General features: G+C 35.3%; 1 protein-coding gene across 1 annotated transcript in view; it reads left to right on the top strand.

Moving 5' to 3' along the window:
• PTPRD (protein tyrosine phosphatase receptor type D) overlaps window positions 1-12,348 on the top strand; it is a 284,383-nt gene that overhangs the window by 140,762 nt on the left and 131,273 nt on the right. Inside the window, exons 4-6 of the mRNA XM_074165861.1 lie at window positions 9,104-9,292; window positions 10,517-10,525; window positions 11,254-11,271. Of these exons, the coding sequence (XP_074021962.1) occupies window positions 9,104-9,292; window positions 10,517-10,525; window positions 11,254-11,271 (216 nt within the window). The remainder of the gene's footprint in view (window positions 1-9,103; window positions 9,293-10,516; window positions 10,526-11,253; window positions 11,272-12,348) is intronic.

Genomic DNA, 12,348 nt, shown 5'->3' with positions numbered 1-12,348 from the left:
AGGTAGACAAAAGTTGGTAGGAAAATTATCTTAATGGGAAACTGTGCAAAAAAAAAGCCTTACCTATATTCTACATAAAATCAATGTAATATTTAATAAGCAAATGCTGACAAATATTGTTGATGACAGATTGATGTCTGTAATAAATTTCAATTTACACTGCCCATCACAGATTTTGGTTTCGTATATTTTTAGAAGCAGTACTGAATTTCATAATTAGTTAAAATAATTATGAAGGGCTTACAGGTGTGAACCTTGAGCTCAGTGTGTAAAATACCTTTTAAGAAGCAGTTTTTAACATCCTATGCTCCTACGGCAAGTCAAGATCCTATTTCAAATTACTGACAATATAATTTGTGGTGCAATTAGTCAGGTAAATTGCAGCAAGAGTTGTAGCAAAGCTGAGTAAATCCTTTTTTGTTCTATGTTCAACATCTTATGAATGAATGTCCATGCCATTCCTCATTTACAGTTCCATGAGAAGTATTAGCTGCTGTTGCTAGACAAATGTGAAAGTGTCATTTTTAAAGTACATCTCTCTCCTTTAGTCTTCCAGAAAGCATGCTTGAGTTTGCTCAGTTCAGTTCACAACAGCTCACAATAGCTCTTCCAAGGCCATATGATTATTATTGTGAAAAATGCTTTGGAAGAATGCAAGTGCTAGCTCCCTCTGGATCAGAACGAGTGCTGCCTTGCATCACCAGGCCTTCTGTGCCTGCTTCAGAGGCAGGCTTCCACCATGCTAGAAAGCATGACAGGATGTTGAGTATTTTCTTCCATGCAGTAAAGAGTACAGACATTATATATCACCTATGAAAACAGCGTTTTCCTATTATAACAGGAAACATGTTAAGTCCCAGACTAGACCCATTTACTTCAGTTTAGGGCAGCAGCGAAATTTCAGGTAGAAGTCCAAGTCTCAGACCACATCCAGTTCAAACATTGGTTTAGGGGCAAAATAATCCATAGCAAAATTATGTTTATGACGTCATGAATCTCTGAGTCTTTCTGAGATGAAAACTTTGAATTGTTGTCTGCCTTAGGCTTCAGAAATAGTTACATTTCTATGCTACTAGGTATGTATTTTCATCCACTTGTATACTAGTAAGTGTTAATATATTGAGGCTCTGCCGTGTAAATCCATACTCATTAAAAGTATTTATCAGACACTGATAATTATTGAACTTGGGCACAGAACTGTGAAAAAGCTGGGTTTTAAGCAATGCATGTCCTCTGCTACAGAGGAAGCTATTCTGCATTCTTCTGCAGATTTGAATGGCTATGTCTCCCCTAGAAGAAAATACCCTCTAACTTCATTGTCTGGACGCTTCCTCAAAGCTATTTTGACATAAGTGGTGAAACTCACCCCAAGCAAAAAAAAGAAATTCTCATCTACTCTCTTCTCTTCTCCTATGTCTATCCTTCCCTGCTGACAGATCCCTAGGCGTCTCCTCAGCACCTGTGAGTAAGAGAAAATGTTGCCATAGGTGGGCACAAGAGGTGAAAGGGATACCTTTGTCATATTCAGGAAGAAGAAGAGTGAGGTCTAGAACACACCCATTCCCTCCATCGCCAGGCCACCAGGGAAGAACTTCACCATCCACTTATAAATTAAATACTTTCTTGGTTCTGTTAAAGATCCATATAGGTCCAAAGATGATGTGTGTTTTAACATTTGCCAGCACTTTGGATTCTGTATTTTATATTAGGAATACATGATATAATACATGGTATAAGGCATTGCTTTGTTATCTTGCATCTTCCTTGTCTCATCCAGCGTTTTCTTAATTGATAGACGTGTTCATAATGGTGAAAAGACTTAAAAGATAAAAACGAACAAACCACAAAAATAGGAAGCTACTGTATCCGTTATTTTTTTAGTCAGCTATCTGTAGTCATGTTGCAAATGTTTTAAGCATGCTTTTCAGACCAATGAAGATGAATGTTGCAATAGATACAGAGAAACTGCATATTTTGTACCAATAACATTAGTGTAATGCTCAGTAATACTGAATTTCAAGGGATATCCTCTTCAACTGTGTTTTCTGAGTTCATTGCCTATTCTGACAACATATCTTTTTTCTTATTATCTTCAGCAATAATAGCACTTTTATTGTTTGTTGCTCATCATTATGCTTGCTATTTATTGAAATACAGCAATAATATTCAAATTGCTATGTCTGTACGGGTGCATTGTTGTGCCAGGCCCCATAAAAAGCAGTTGAAATACATAGCCTCTGCCTTGAATAACTTACTGTTACCGTCCTGACCCAAGCATCTTTTGTCAAAACTTGTGGGATACAATGTCATCACCCTTATTCCTTCTTTCCTTCTTCTTAAGGACCAAACTGTAGGCCTTCTGGGGCGCCTTTTTACCCACCTGTCAAAGTGAAAATCATCCTCTTTCTCTTTGTAAAATGCACAAGTTTGATGCTGAGCTAGAAATGAAAAAAAAAAAAAAAAAAAAAAAATTCTCCTTTGAAAACAAGACTTAAACAACTTGATGGGTTTGCCACTACATTTCCTTTGTCAGGTCCTTAAATTTTGCAGCTGTGACATTAATGCAGTTAGTGTAGTTTATAGTTGTCAGTTTGGGCTGCAGAGTATGTAGGCTGCAGTATGGCATTGAGGAAACAAACTGAAACCTGTTTAACATCAGTAACACAGATGACTGTGATCACAAGCTGAGTTTGTTAACTGTCTTAGGCAGTATTATCACTCCTTTAAGTTCAGACATGTAGTGTAAATGGGGAGGAAGGAGGGAAAAGGGAACTGTATGGTCTTACAACTCCTTTGCCAGACTGCTCACTTTTTCTCTCTTTTGCTTTGGTGAAGCAAAAACAAGATGCTACTGCCCCCTTCTCAGTTCGAATTAGTATGTTACGATTTTATTGTGGTGTTTTATTGCTTTATATTTAAGAATGAATATAAGGTAGTTACTTATAAAAAGTGTCGTGTATTTACTAATATCAATACTTTAATACAGAATATTAATGAGTAGAAAGGAGGAGAACAAAAAGAAAATAATTCCTGTATGTGTTCTGGACCAATCTGTGTATACAGACTACTAACAAGAGAAGTGAGCTCTGGGGTACATATGAACTTGCTGCTGCTCTCATTTTTTACTGCACCATAAAACTGTGTGATGTGAAAAATTAAAGCTTAAAGCAAAGACTGTCATCACTGCACTACTGTTACTCGTTGCCATTTATTTTTCAAATGAAAGTAAGAAGGATGTAAAAACACAAATATTAATATGTTAAAAATATTGACTAGATAGAGCAATCAGGCGTTTTCTTAATCCTCATTCTTGGCAAGCCCCAATTTAACCCTGATTTAGTGTAATCTAAATCCTAACCCTGTCTGGAAACTAAGCCTCAAATTAGAAATGGTAATCACGGAAATTCAAATGGCTGCCCTTTGCTGTCCTCTTGTCTGTTATTCACCAGTGCAAAACACATAGTTTTGTTCTTGTGAACATATGCATATGGAAATATGTGGGATGCTGTATCCTCTCCACTTCAGAAGTTCGTGTTTCTTTTCCTAAATATGTGATAACCCACGCTTCAAACACCAATTCACATTCTCTGCCTTTGTTTCATTGCCATAATTCTGGCTGAGTCCTCTTATGTTAGAGAAGGGACATCTGGCAGGGATTCTTGGGTTCTGGAGGTTTTTGGGTTTTTGTTTGTTTGTTTGTTTGTTTTTTTAGGACATGGCCTTTTGTATTTCCATTTCCATTCCCACTAAGAGGAACAGATATACAAAAGTTCAAGTTTGGGCGAATGTTGTTCGGATGATATGCTGTGCTATAAGCTACAACAGTGCCTGAGTGCAAATGTGAGAATAAACCCTTATTTTGAGGGTTGTTTTTTCGTGAGTGATGACTCGCCAGATGTTAATTCTTGTCATTCGGAATGTCATTGTTAAAGGAGGGTGAGAGGTATTTCATTGTTCACGTAGTGAGACAGGTCACTTTTGAAAGAGCTTGGTATGTGCAGTCTTTAATTTAGCAGAATTTGAGAACTGCCAAAAGGTGCAAATTCCTTTTTCCATTTTCATTTTCATGTCTTTATCAAGATATCTAATTTCAAAGGCTCAATACACTAATTTGTTAAAACAGAGAATTTATTTAAGGCTAAATGCTAATAACAATGAATGTTAACTGACTTAATGCAATGTGAAATTGCTGCTTCAACATTCATACAAATGATAATTGAGTCTAGAGTGACTCTGTGTTCTGTTATACAGACATTACTTTGCAATTTGCAGGGTAATTGCATACAGAGCTACTAAACAAATGTGTTTTCTTTTGCATCAAAAGTGCTTTGCACTTCTCTTCAATATATGAAGAATATTTTTAAATACATGTTTTTTTAGTGGGATATAATGGACAGCTGATCTATTGTTGAATACTTAGTGAGTCTCTGATCATCTTACCAATGTCTAATTCCCTTTCCTTGTGTGGTATAATTGCGTGAAATCTAAGAGAAATCCCAACAGATACTTAGATCTGTTCTTATGGTATAGCCATTGCCCTCCTTCACCAACTTACGTTACTAAGTAAAAGTAGCCATCTGTATATAGCAGCTCTGAACAAAGGACCCTGGGGAAGAATATTGTATGATCATAATTACTTTTTTGGCAAAATTTACCTTACAAAATATTTCAATAGGAATAATGTTTATTAACTAGCACTTTCCTGATCCTTTATATCTTTAAAATCCAAATTAGTCTTTTATGTATAATTAGAAGTGGCATTGTTTATATTTTTCATTTTTTTCATATGCATAGTTCTTCAATAATAGTACAGAGTACCAACTTTGCTGCAAAATCTTCATTTTACTCCCTCTCCTACTCTCTTTGATTTTACTGTTCTCAATCCTGCGTTGCAGGAAGAATGATTTTGAATAATACGATCATGATGTCAAAACAGTGCAAATTATATGCTGCTGCCATCTGGAATAGTGAAAATAAAAGCTTTATTTACACTGTTCTTTGAAATAATAAACTTTATTGCCACAATTTATCTTCAGTATGTATAGTGTATTCTGGGAATATTCCATGTGTGCCTTTTTATTCTGTGAGCTACAGAATGACTAAAATTTGCCTGTGGCAAAGCTATCAGTGAATCTTGAAATAGATTTTTTCTTCTTCCTCAATAGAACGGAGAACCACCCTCCGTTTTCACAACCAGAATAACTGGTTCACATAGGACAATATTTTTTAAGAGGCATAGTGAAACACTTTGACTATGTATTTTAGTTAGGCAGATTACACTGATTTAACTACACGTTGATATGGATATTCTGGAATATGGGTGGTTTTATGGTGCAAATAGTTAATGTGGAAAGAAATATTTAACATAGATAGTACTGAGTTTTCATTTCAATTGTCCAGTCTTGGACCCTGGTGCTATTACCTTGCCTTTCTAATCCATAACCTACAAACAAAGTCATCAGAATTTACTTTGAGTACTTCACATTTGCACTTCATATCCACATCATAGTAATATTATCATAAAGTACTGTAACTGGGAATATCATTCACACTATTCTGTCTTTCTTGTTAAAACCACAAAGCTGATTGTCAAAGTGATTCAGCAAGGTAGCTATGAAGAATTTAAGACTTGAAGACCCAATCTGTTTCTAAAAGCTGCTACTCTTCTTGCTGCCACCAGGGCATAGGCATGATCTGAAAGTAGCTTTTTACGGGAAAAGTAGTCAAAATGTTAAGGAGGTGTGGCACAAATGCTGAATAAAGATCACTGTTTTTCTCTTTGTTTAGCTGTGTTGTACACCTGGATAGTTTTACCATGAAGAGTCAAATTGATTGTACTGGATTTGCATTAAATCCTCTTCTTTCTTTGGATCCAGTTTATGTATACAGTATATACATAGGCTTTATAATATACCTTCAGGCATAGCTTGGGAAGTTCCTGAAATTTCATGAAAGAATTATATCATTTTAAAAAGAGAGATTGCAACAGCACACTTTTTCCTTTAAAATGAGGGTTAAAGGACGAGCACAACAGAGTTTGTGATACATAGTTTTGGCACAGCTATGTTCAGAGCTTCTTCTCTGTAAATACTCTTAAAGGTAAGTATGGTTTCTGTTTGGTAGAGCGTAATTTAACTTCTTGGTATTTTCAAGATACCACTCTATCAAAATTACTGTTTACACATAAAAGCTGAGTTTGAGTCTCTACTTTAAATGCTGTTGCATTGGTGAGGGCAGGCTCACCTCCAAGACAGGTGCAACAAGATATGAAATTATGTGTTGGACAATGTCTGTAGATATACTGAAATCTGAATATAGAGGTCAATGTGCTTTTTCCATACATGTTGCTTAGAAAGGAAGCAATTACCACTTTGACAAAACTGGCAGCAGGTAGGATTCCTACTTTGAGGTAGGAATCTCAAGGACGTTGTTTACAGATAAGCAATGTCAAACAAACTGAATACACAAAGCAACAGTTTAGAAATACTAAGAACAACCATGATGGGAAACAAGGCAAGGCGGTTTCCTGTCATTCTCTCTTAGGGGTTCATGTGGTAACCAGTCTTTGTAATTGCCTCCCTGTGTTGTTCAGATCATACATTTGGTGAAAAATAACTTTTGTAGAGCTCCTCCACCAATTGGAAATGATAATAGCACAGTACTAAAGGCATTCTCTTAATGCCAATAATAGAATGCAGAGCTGTTAAGGCACCTAACAAATTCAAAGAATGTGCTGTGTTTCTAAATCTCTTGTATCTGTCATCCTAAACAAAATATGTATTATATGTGTGACTCACTAAGCACAAGGACAGAGAAATCTGCCCTTTAGTGGCTATTCAAAATGACAGTACCAAATGGCTTTCAGAAGGTCAAGTCTGATTTAAATTGTTGATGAATTGGAAGCTAATTCACTAGAACTGAATATTAACAGGGAGCAATGGTATATACTGTGGTTTAGATCCTAATGAGCATATTAATGTGCAGTAAAAAATATTTTTCTTTTCACCTCATGCAAAATTGTATAACTACCAATATATCAAAATGTTCTAATAGTTACTTTTCTCTTGCTGTGGCTGAAAGGTGGTTGTTCACTGAATTGATGCTCAGTTCTCTTGCATAGTGTGTTTGATGATCTGTCAAACTTGGTATCATCAAAATGTAAAGACAGATTTTTACAAATCACCAATAAACTTAGAGAGAAAAAAGGCAATTAACATCTTAAAAACTAAATCCACCATGATAAGAACTCCAATTAGAAATGTCATTATTTCCCTGGTCCATTTTATGTTGACTACTGGGTTTTATTGCCAAATACCTGAAAGCCAGATTGGAAACAAGTCACAACTGTCAAAAATATAACAGTTCTGGCTATTTGGATCAGTTACATTGTGATGTTTCTCATGAAAATTTCATGAAGAGCATTCATTCAAAGAGATTCTGTGCATAAGGGGGATGGATGGAATTTAATTACCCTTATTAAAAATAAGAAAGGAAAGCTCTTTACTACTCCATCCTATTAGTATTCAAGATAGAATCTTTGTTGTACAGTTATGTATTTGCGAAAGGGATTCCAGACTTTTCTGTATCAGCCAAGTAGGAAAGGAAAGGTCAGGTCAAAAAAATCCTGTTCTGTGTTACAAGTCAAATCTTGTCAGTTACTCCCAAAGTAAAGAATTCATGTTTATAAACTGACATGAAACATACCTTTCTTTGGGAGGAGCCTATAGCTAGTGAAGGATTTGACACTTAACCACTGATTGGCAGAAGGACTAGCTGTGAAGTTTTATGCAAACTTATTGGAGAATTGTGTTTACTGTACCAGAGTAGTATCTATGTGCATTTGTATTGCAAGCAATTCAGCAGCTCACAGTTGACAAGAGGTCCCAGGAACTGCAACGATTTATAAGATGTACTTGCTTTCTATACATTTTTCGGAAAAGTCTGAGGACTTCCCTTAAACTATTTGAAAATGTGACGCATTTTTCATGACAGAGAGTTGGCATTGAACAATTTCTTCTAAGTTAAATTTATCCCTTAATCAATTGAATATCAGTAACCACCAATGAAGACATTTAATATGTGTTTTATAGTTAGTATCAATCCTCTTTCTTTGATTTTTTTTTTTCCTTGGCCTTATTAAATTGAAATAATAGCAATTATTTTGCAATAATAATGTTTGTGCTGTTTTAATGGAAATGAAGAACAAGATGATGTAATTCAAATAGATTATTTTACCTGTACTGACTTGTTTTGTTAGAAATTGCCTGATCCCACTGTGCTACTGCTGTTACTTGCTAGCGTCTATCGTCTTAAGAACGCAAATTGCCCTTGTTCAGTATTTCTTAATATTTCACTATTGACTGCACTATGTGAGGATTTTTGACCATATCTGAGTGTTTTAGTTGACACAGTTGTATCCATTCAAGGTCATTCTGAATCTCCTGTCACTTTCACTTTGATAGCCGCATAGCGCCTTATTCAGAGTTTCTCAGTGCTTTGCAAGCTTATAATGCATTCATCCTCACAGCACTTCTCTGTAGCAATAAAGCGCTGTCGTACCCATCTTACCAATGGACAACTGAAGCACAGGGACATTAAACATTCAGACCAACAGCACATAGATAAAAATGATAAAAGCAAGAAATATAACTTGGGTCTCCAGAGTCCGTGGCCAAATCCTATATTGTGTGATCACATTTCCTTATGTACTTGTCTTATGTAAAGAAATGGGGTTTTCCTTGTTGTTGATAGGCATGGTAATTCATTGTTTCACATAAAATAATAATGACTCTCTCAAGCAAAGCAACACCGAAGTACCATAGTGGGAGCCCAATGATTATGCACTACATACAGTATCTATGACAATTTAATGCATTTTAGAAGTAAGTTTCTAGCTGCTTTTTTATGAACTTTCTATTTTGTTTCAGCATTTTGATCACTGTAAGTTACTAAAAGTACTGCCTGAGTATCTGGTTTTTGCATCAGTTCCTTGTGTACAAACAGTTAGAAGGCTCTTGAATGTTAAGCAGGCTGGTAATTGGGGCTTTCATGAGTTATTATGTAACTACTGTGAAATCCTTCAAATCATACATTTCTTTTGCAGAGGATCAAATTCCTCGAGGTTTCCCCACTATCGATATGGGCCCACAGCTGAAGGTGGTTGAACGAACTCGTACAGCTACCATGTTATGTGCAGCCAGTGGCAATCCTGATCCCGAAATAACTTGGTTCAAAGATTTCTTACCTGTTGACACAAGCAACAACAATGGCCGCATCAAGCAGTTACGCTCAGGTAGGGTCTTGTTACTGTTTCCACTAACGCCCAGAGTTGTTCTCTCTCACCTTTTCTTTCTTTTCTTTCTCTTCCTTTTTTTTTTTTATATTTTATTTTTATTTATAGGTAATAATTTCTCTTCTTCCTCTCTTTTCTGTGTTACTGAGTGTGTTGTCCATGTCTGTGATGTTGTCATAGCCTTTTCTAGAGTCTGTCTCTATGTGTTTTGCAGCTTCTGTTTACTCCACATTGCTCACTGCTGTGACTGTACTTTTTGATAGTTTTTTTCTTTACTGCTTTTTGCAGTACTTGATGGATCCATTTTCTCCTCTTTCTTTCTTCTTTCCTTTTTATTTTTTTTTAACAAATTTATTTCAACATTGGACTTCATTCAGAAATTGCAAGGAGTACCAATGGTTATATTCATCAAAACCAAAACCTGCATTAGACACTTCAATTAAAATTTAAAATGTGTTTTGTGCTGTCTTTTCCACATTTGATTCCACCAAAGATTAGCCAGTTTGGACACATCTTCTTTCCTCTCACAAATACATAAAACACAATACTTTTTCCCATGCACAATTATACCTTAAAAGGAAAATTAAAAAAAAAAAAAAAAAAGGTAATCTATTTAATAAAGTTTTTTTTGCTGGCTGAACATTTTTCCAACACATTTAGCCACAGTAGTGTGCGCCCAAGCTAAAGCTTTATGAATCCTACATTTTCTGGATCTACAGAAGTCTGCTTTTGGTGTAGAATCCAGCTTTTGCTGCTCTCTCTCTCTCTTTGCCCCTTGCACCTCCCCAGCAGTTCTTTCACTCTTCTCCTGCCCTAGTTTATTCTTTTGCTCTCTTTAGATTTTAGAAAAAACAAACACCTCTAAATTTATGAAGTTTAAAGCTTATCCCTAAATAAGATAATTGGGATATAATAAGCTTTTTTCTTTGGCAATTGTAGTAGATATCGTTGTAGAATCTAAGTTGTTTAATCACGTGTCTTCCCAGAATTCTCGGCTTTTGACCTGTCCTGTGATGTTAAATCGTCTTGTTAACTGACTTTTTGCTTGTTGTCAGCAGAACTGTGTAAAATAACCTTCTGTTAATGTAAATTAAGAATTAATTTTTCACATGTGACATAGATGATTTAGTATATAAAGCTTTAACTGAAAACTTTGTACCAAATTATAAGGAATATAATAATATTTTTATGCTGTCTTTCTTCTCTCCGTATTTAAATCTCCAGAATCTATTGGTAAGTGCTTAGTTCTGAAGCGCACTTCACCCCCACTAATTTCCATATTCAGAATTTTATGATTATTATGATTATGATTATGATATGATTACTATTATTATTCTTAAAATGCATGGCATGCATTTTACTAACAGTCAGTGTAGTCACCAGATCCCTATAGTGGCGCACACGCACACCTCCACAGAAATGTTGTCTTATCAGTCATAGCAACACCTAAAAGAAACAGTACACGTATCACATAGCTGTAGAACAGTAAATGCCATAATCCAGCCTAAACTACAGTATTTGTTTTGAGATAGCCTTCAGTGTATCCTCTTTTTATTTATATATAGATTCATATATATATATATTTAAATAGAATTTCCAATATTTTCCTAAACTATGTCATAAGTACAGTATTGTAAAGTTTCCTTTAAGTATTTGAGGCATATTCGATATATATCTAACCCTATATAACCAAACATCTAAGACCTCAGATTCCACTCTGAGAATGGCACTGCAGCCAATTGTAGCCTTTGCCCTTTGTGGTACAATGCAACTTGCTTTTATAACCTGATAATACTATCTAATATATTCCTGTTTTAACAGTATAGTAATTCAAGTTTCTCTTAAGACCTTATTTAATTCTGTAAATCTAATTTGATTCTTCTTCCAAAGCCCTAGCCTCCTTCTTCTCGTACTAATGCTTCTTCTTTCTAATCTTATTTGCATTCATATTATCCACCCAGGTGGTACACCAATAAGAGGTAAGAGTGCTGAACTAACGTTCACAGAATGATCTTACTCATTCTCTCTGTCCTTTCATCCCCCTCATCTATGTCCTGTTTGTTTTTTGGGGTTTTTTTAAGAAAAAAAAAACAGAAAAAAAAACCAACACAAAAAACAAACAATGAAACAAACCACAGAAATGTCCATCATCTGATTTTTTTTTCCTTTGTCCTGTTTGGTTATGATCAGTGACTCTCATATTGTGACCTTTCTTTCTGCACAATCCCTTTTCCTTTCCCTTTTTCGTTTGTTCATTGAAAAAAAAAAAAAAAAAAAAGAAATGATAATTTGATTTGTGATATGCTTCAAAGAAAGCATATCCAGGTCTTCTGGCCATAGCCCAGTCACAGCGTACCATTTGTCCCTCTTTTTTCTTTTTCTTCTTCTTCTTCTTCTTTTTCTTCTTCTTCTTTTTCTTCTTTTTTTTTCTTTTTTTCTTTTTTTTTTCCTTCCTCTTTTTTTTTGTCCAACTGGAGCAAAAAAAGATCATTTTTTTCTTCCTTAGCTGTTCTTGTCCTGGACCAAAGCCAAGATGGTCTGGAGAACAGTAGCAGACATGCAGAAGACAACATGGACTATCTTCTTTTTGTCTTATCTTTCATAAAATGCTTTTATTTTTGTTCTTCTTCAGTCCTTTTTTTTTCTTTTGACTTCGTAAAGTTGAAAATGATGTATCCCCCCCTAAAGAATTACAGAAATGTTTTTTTTTCCCTTTGTTGTTTTTTGTTGTTTTCTTTTTCTTGGAGTTCTCTCACCTCTGGATTTTTGGATCTTCTAATCTACAGGCTTTGGAAATGAAAGGTTAATGACTTACTATTCTTGGTGGTATGTGGTATTGTTGGTTTTTGATGCTCTCACAAAACTGTTTACTTCTTTTGTAATTCTTGTTTTGTATTTTTCTTGGGTTTTGTGACACCACACTGCTAATCCCACTTGTGGATTTTGATGGGTGTCTTGGGGGGGGCCCTCCTGTGGTCCTCAGCAGTGGTTGGTTGGTTCTTTCTTGTTGGCGTAGACCATGCTTTTTATATTTTTTGTCTTCTAATTCAACTACT

This window comes from Numenius arquata, chromosome Z (genome assembly GCF_964106895.1).
Source record: "Numenius arquata chromosome Z, bNumArq3.hap1.1, whole genome shotgun sequence".
In the NCBI taxonomy this organism is placed as follows: Eukaryota; Metazoa; Chordata; class Aves; order Charadriiformes; family Scolopacidae; genus Numenius; species Numenius arquata.
Note: the sequence above shows the minus strand (reverse complement) of the source record. Positions and strands in the feature narration are given on the sequence as shown.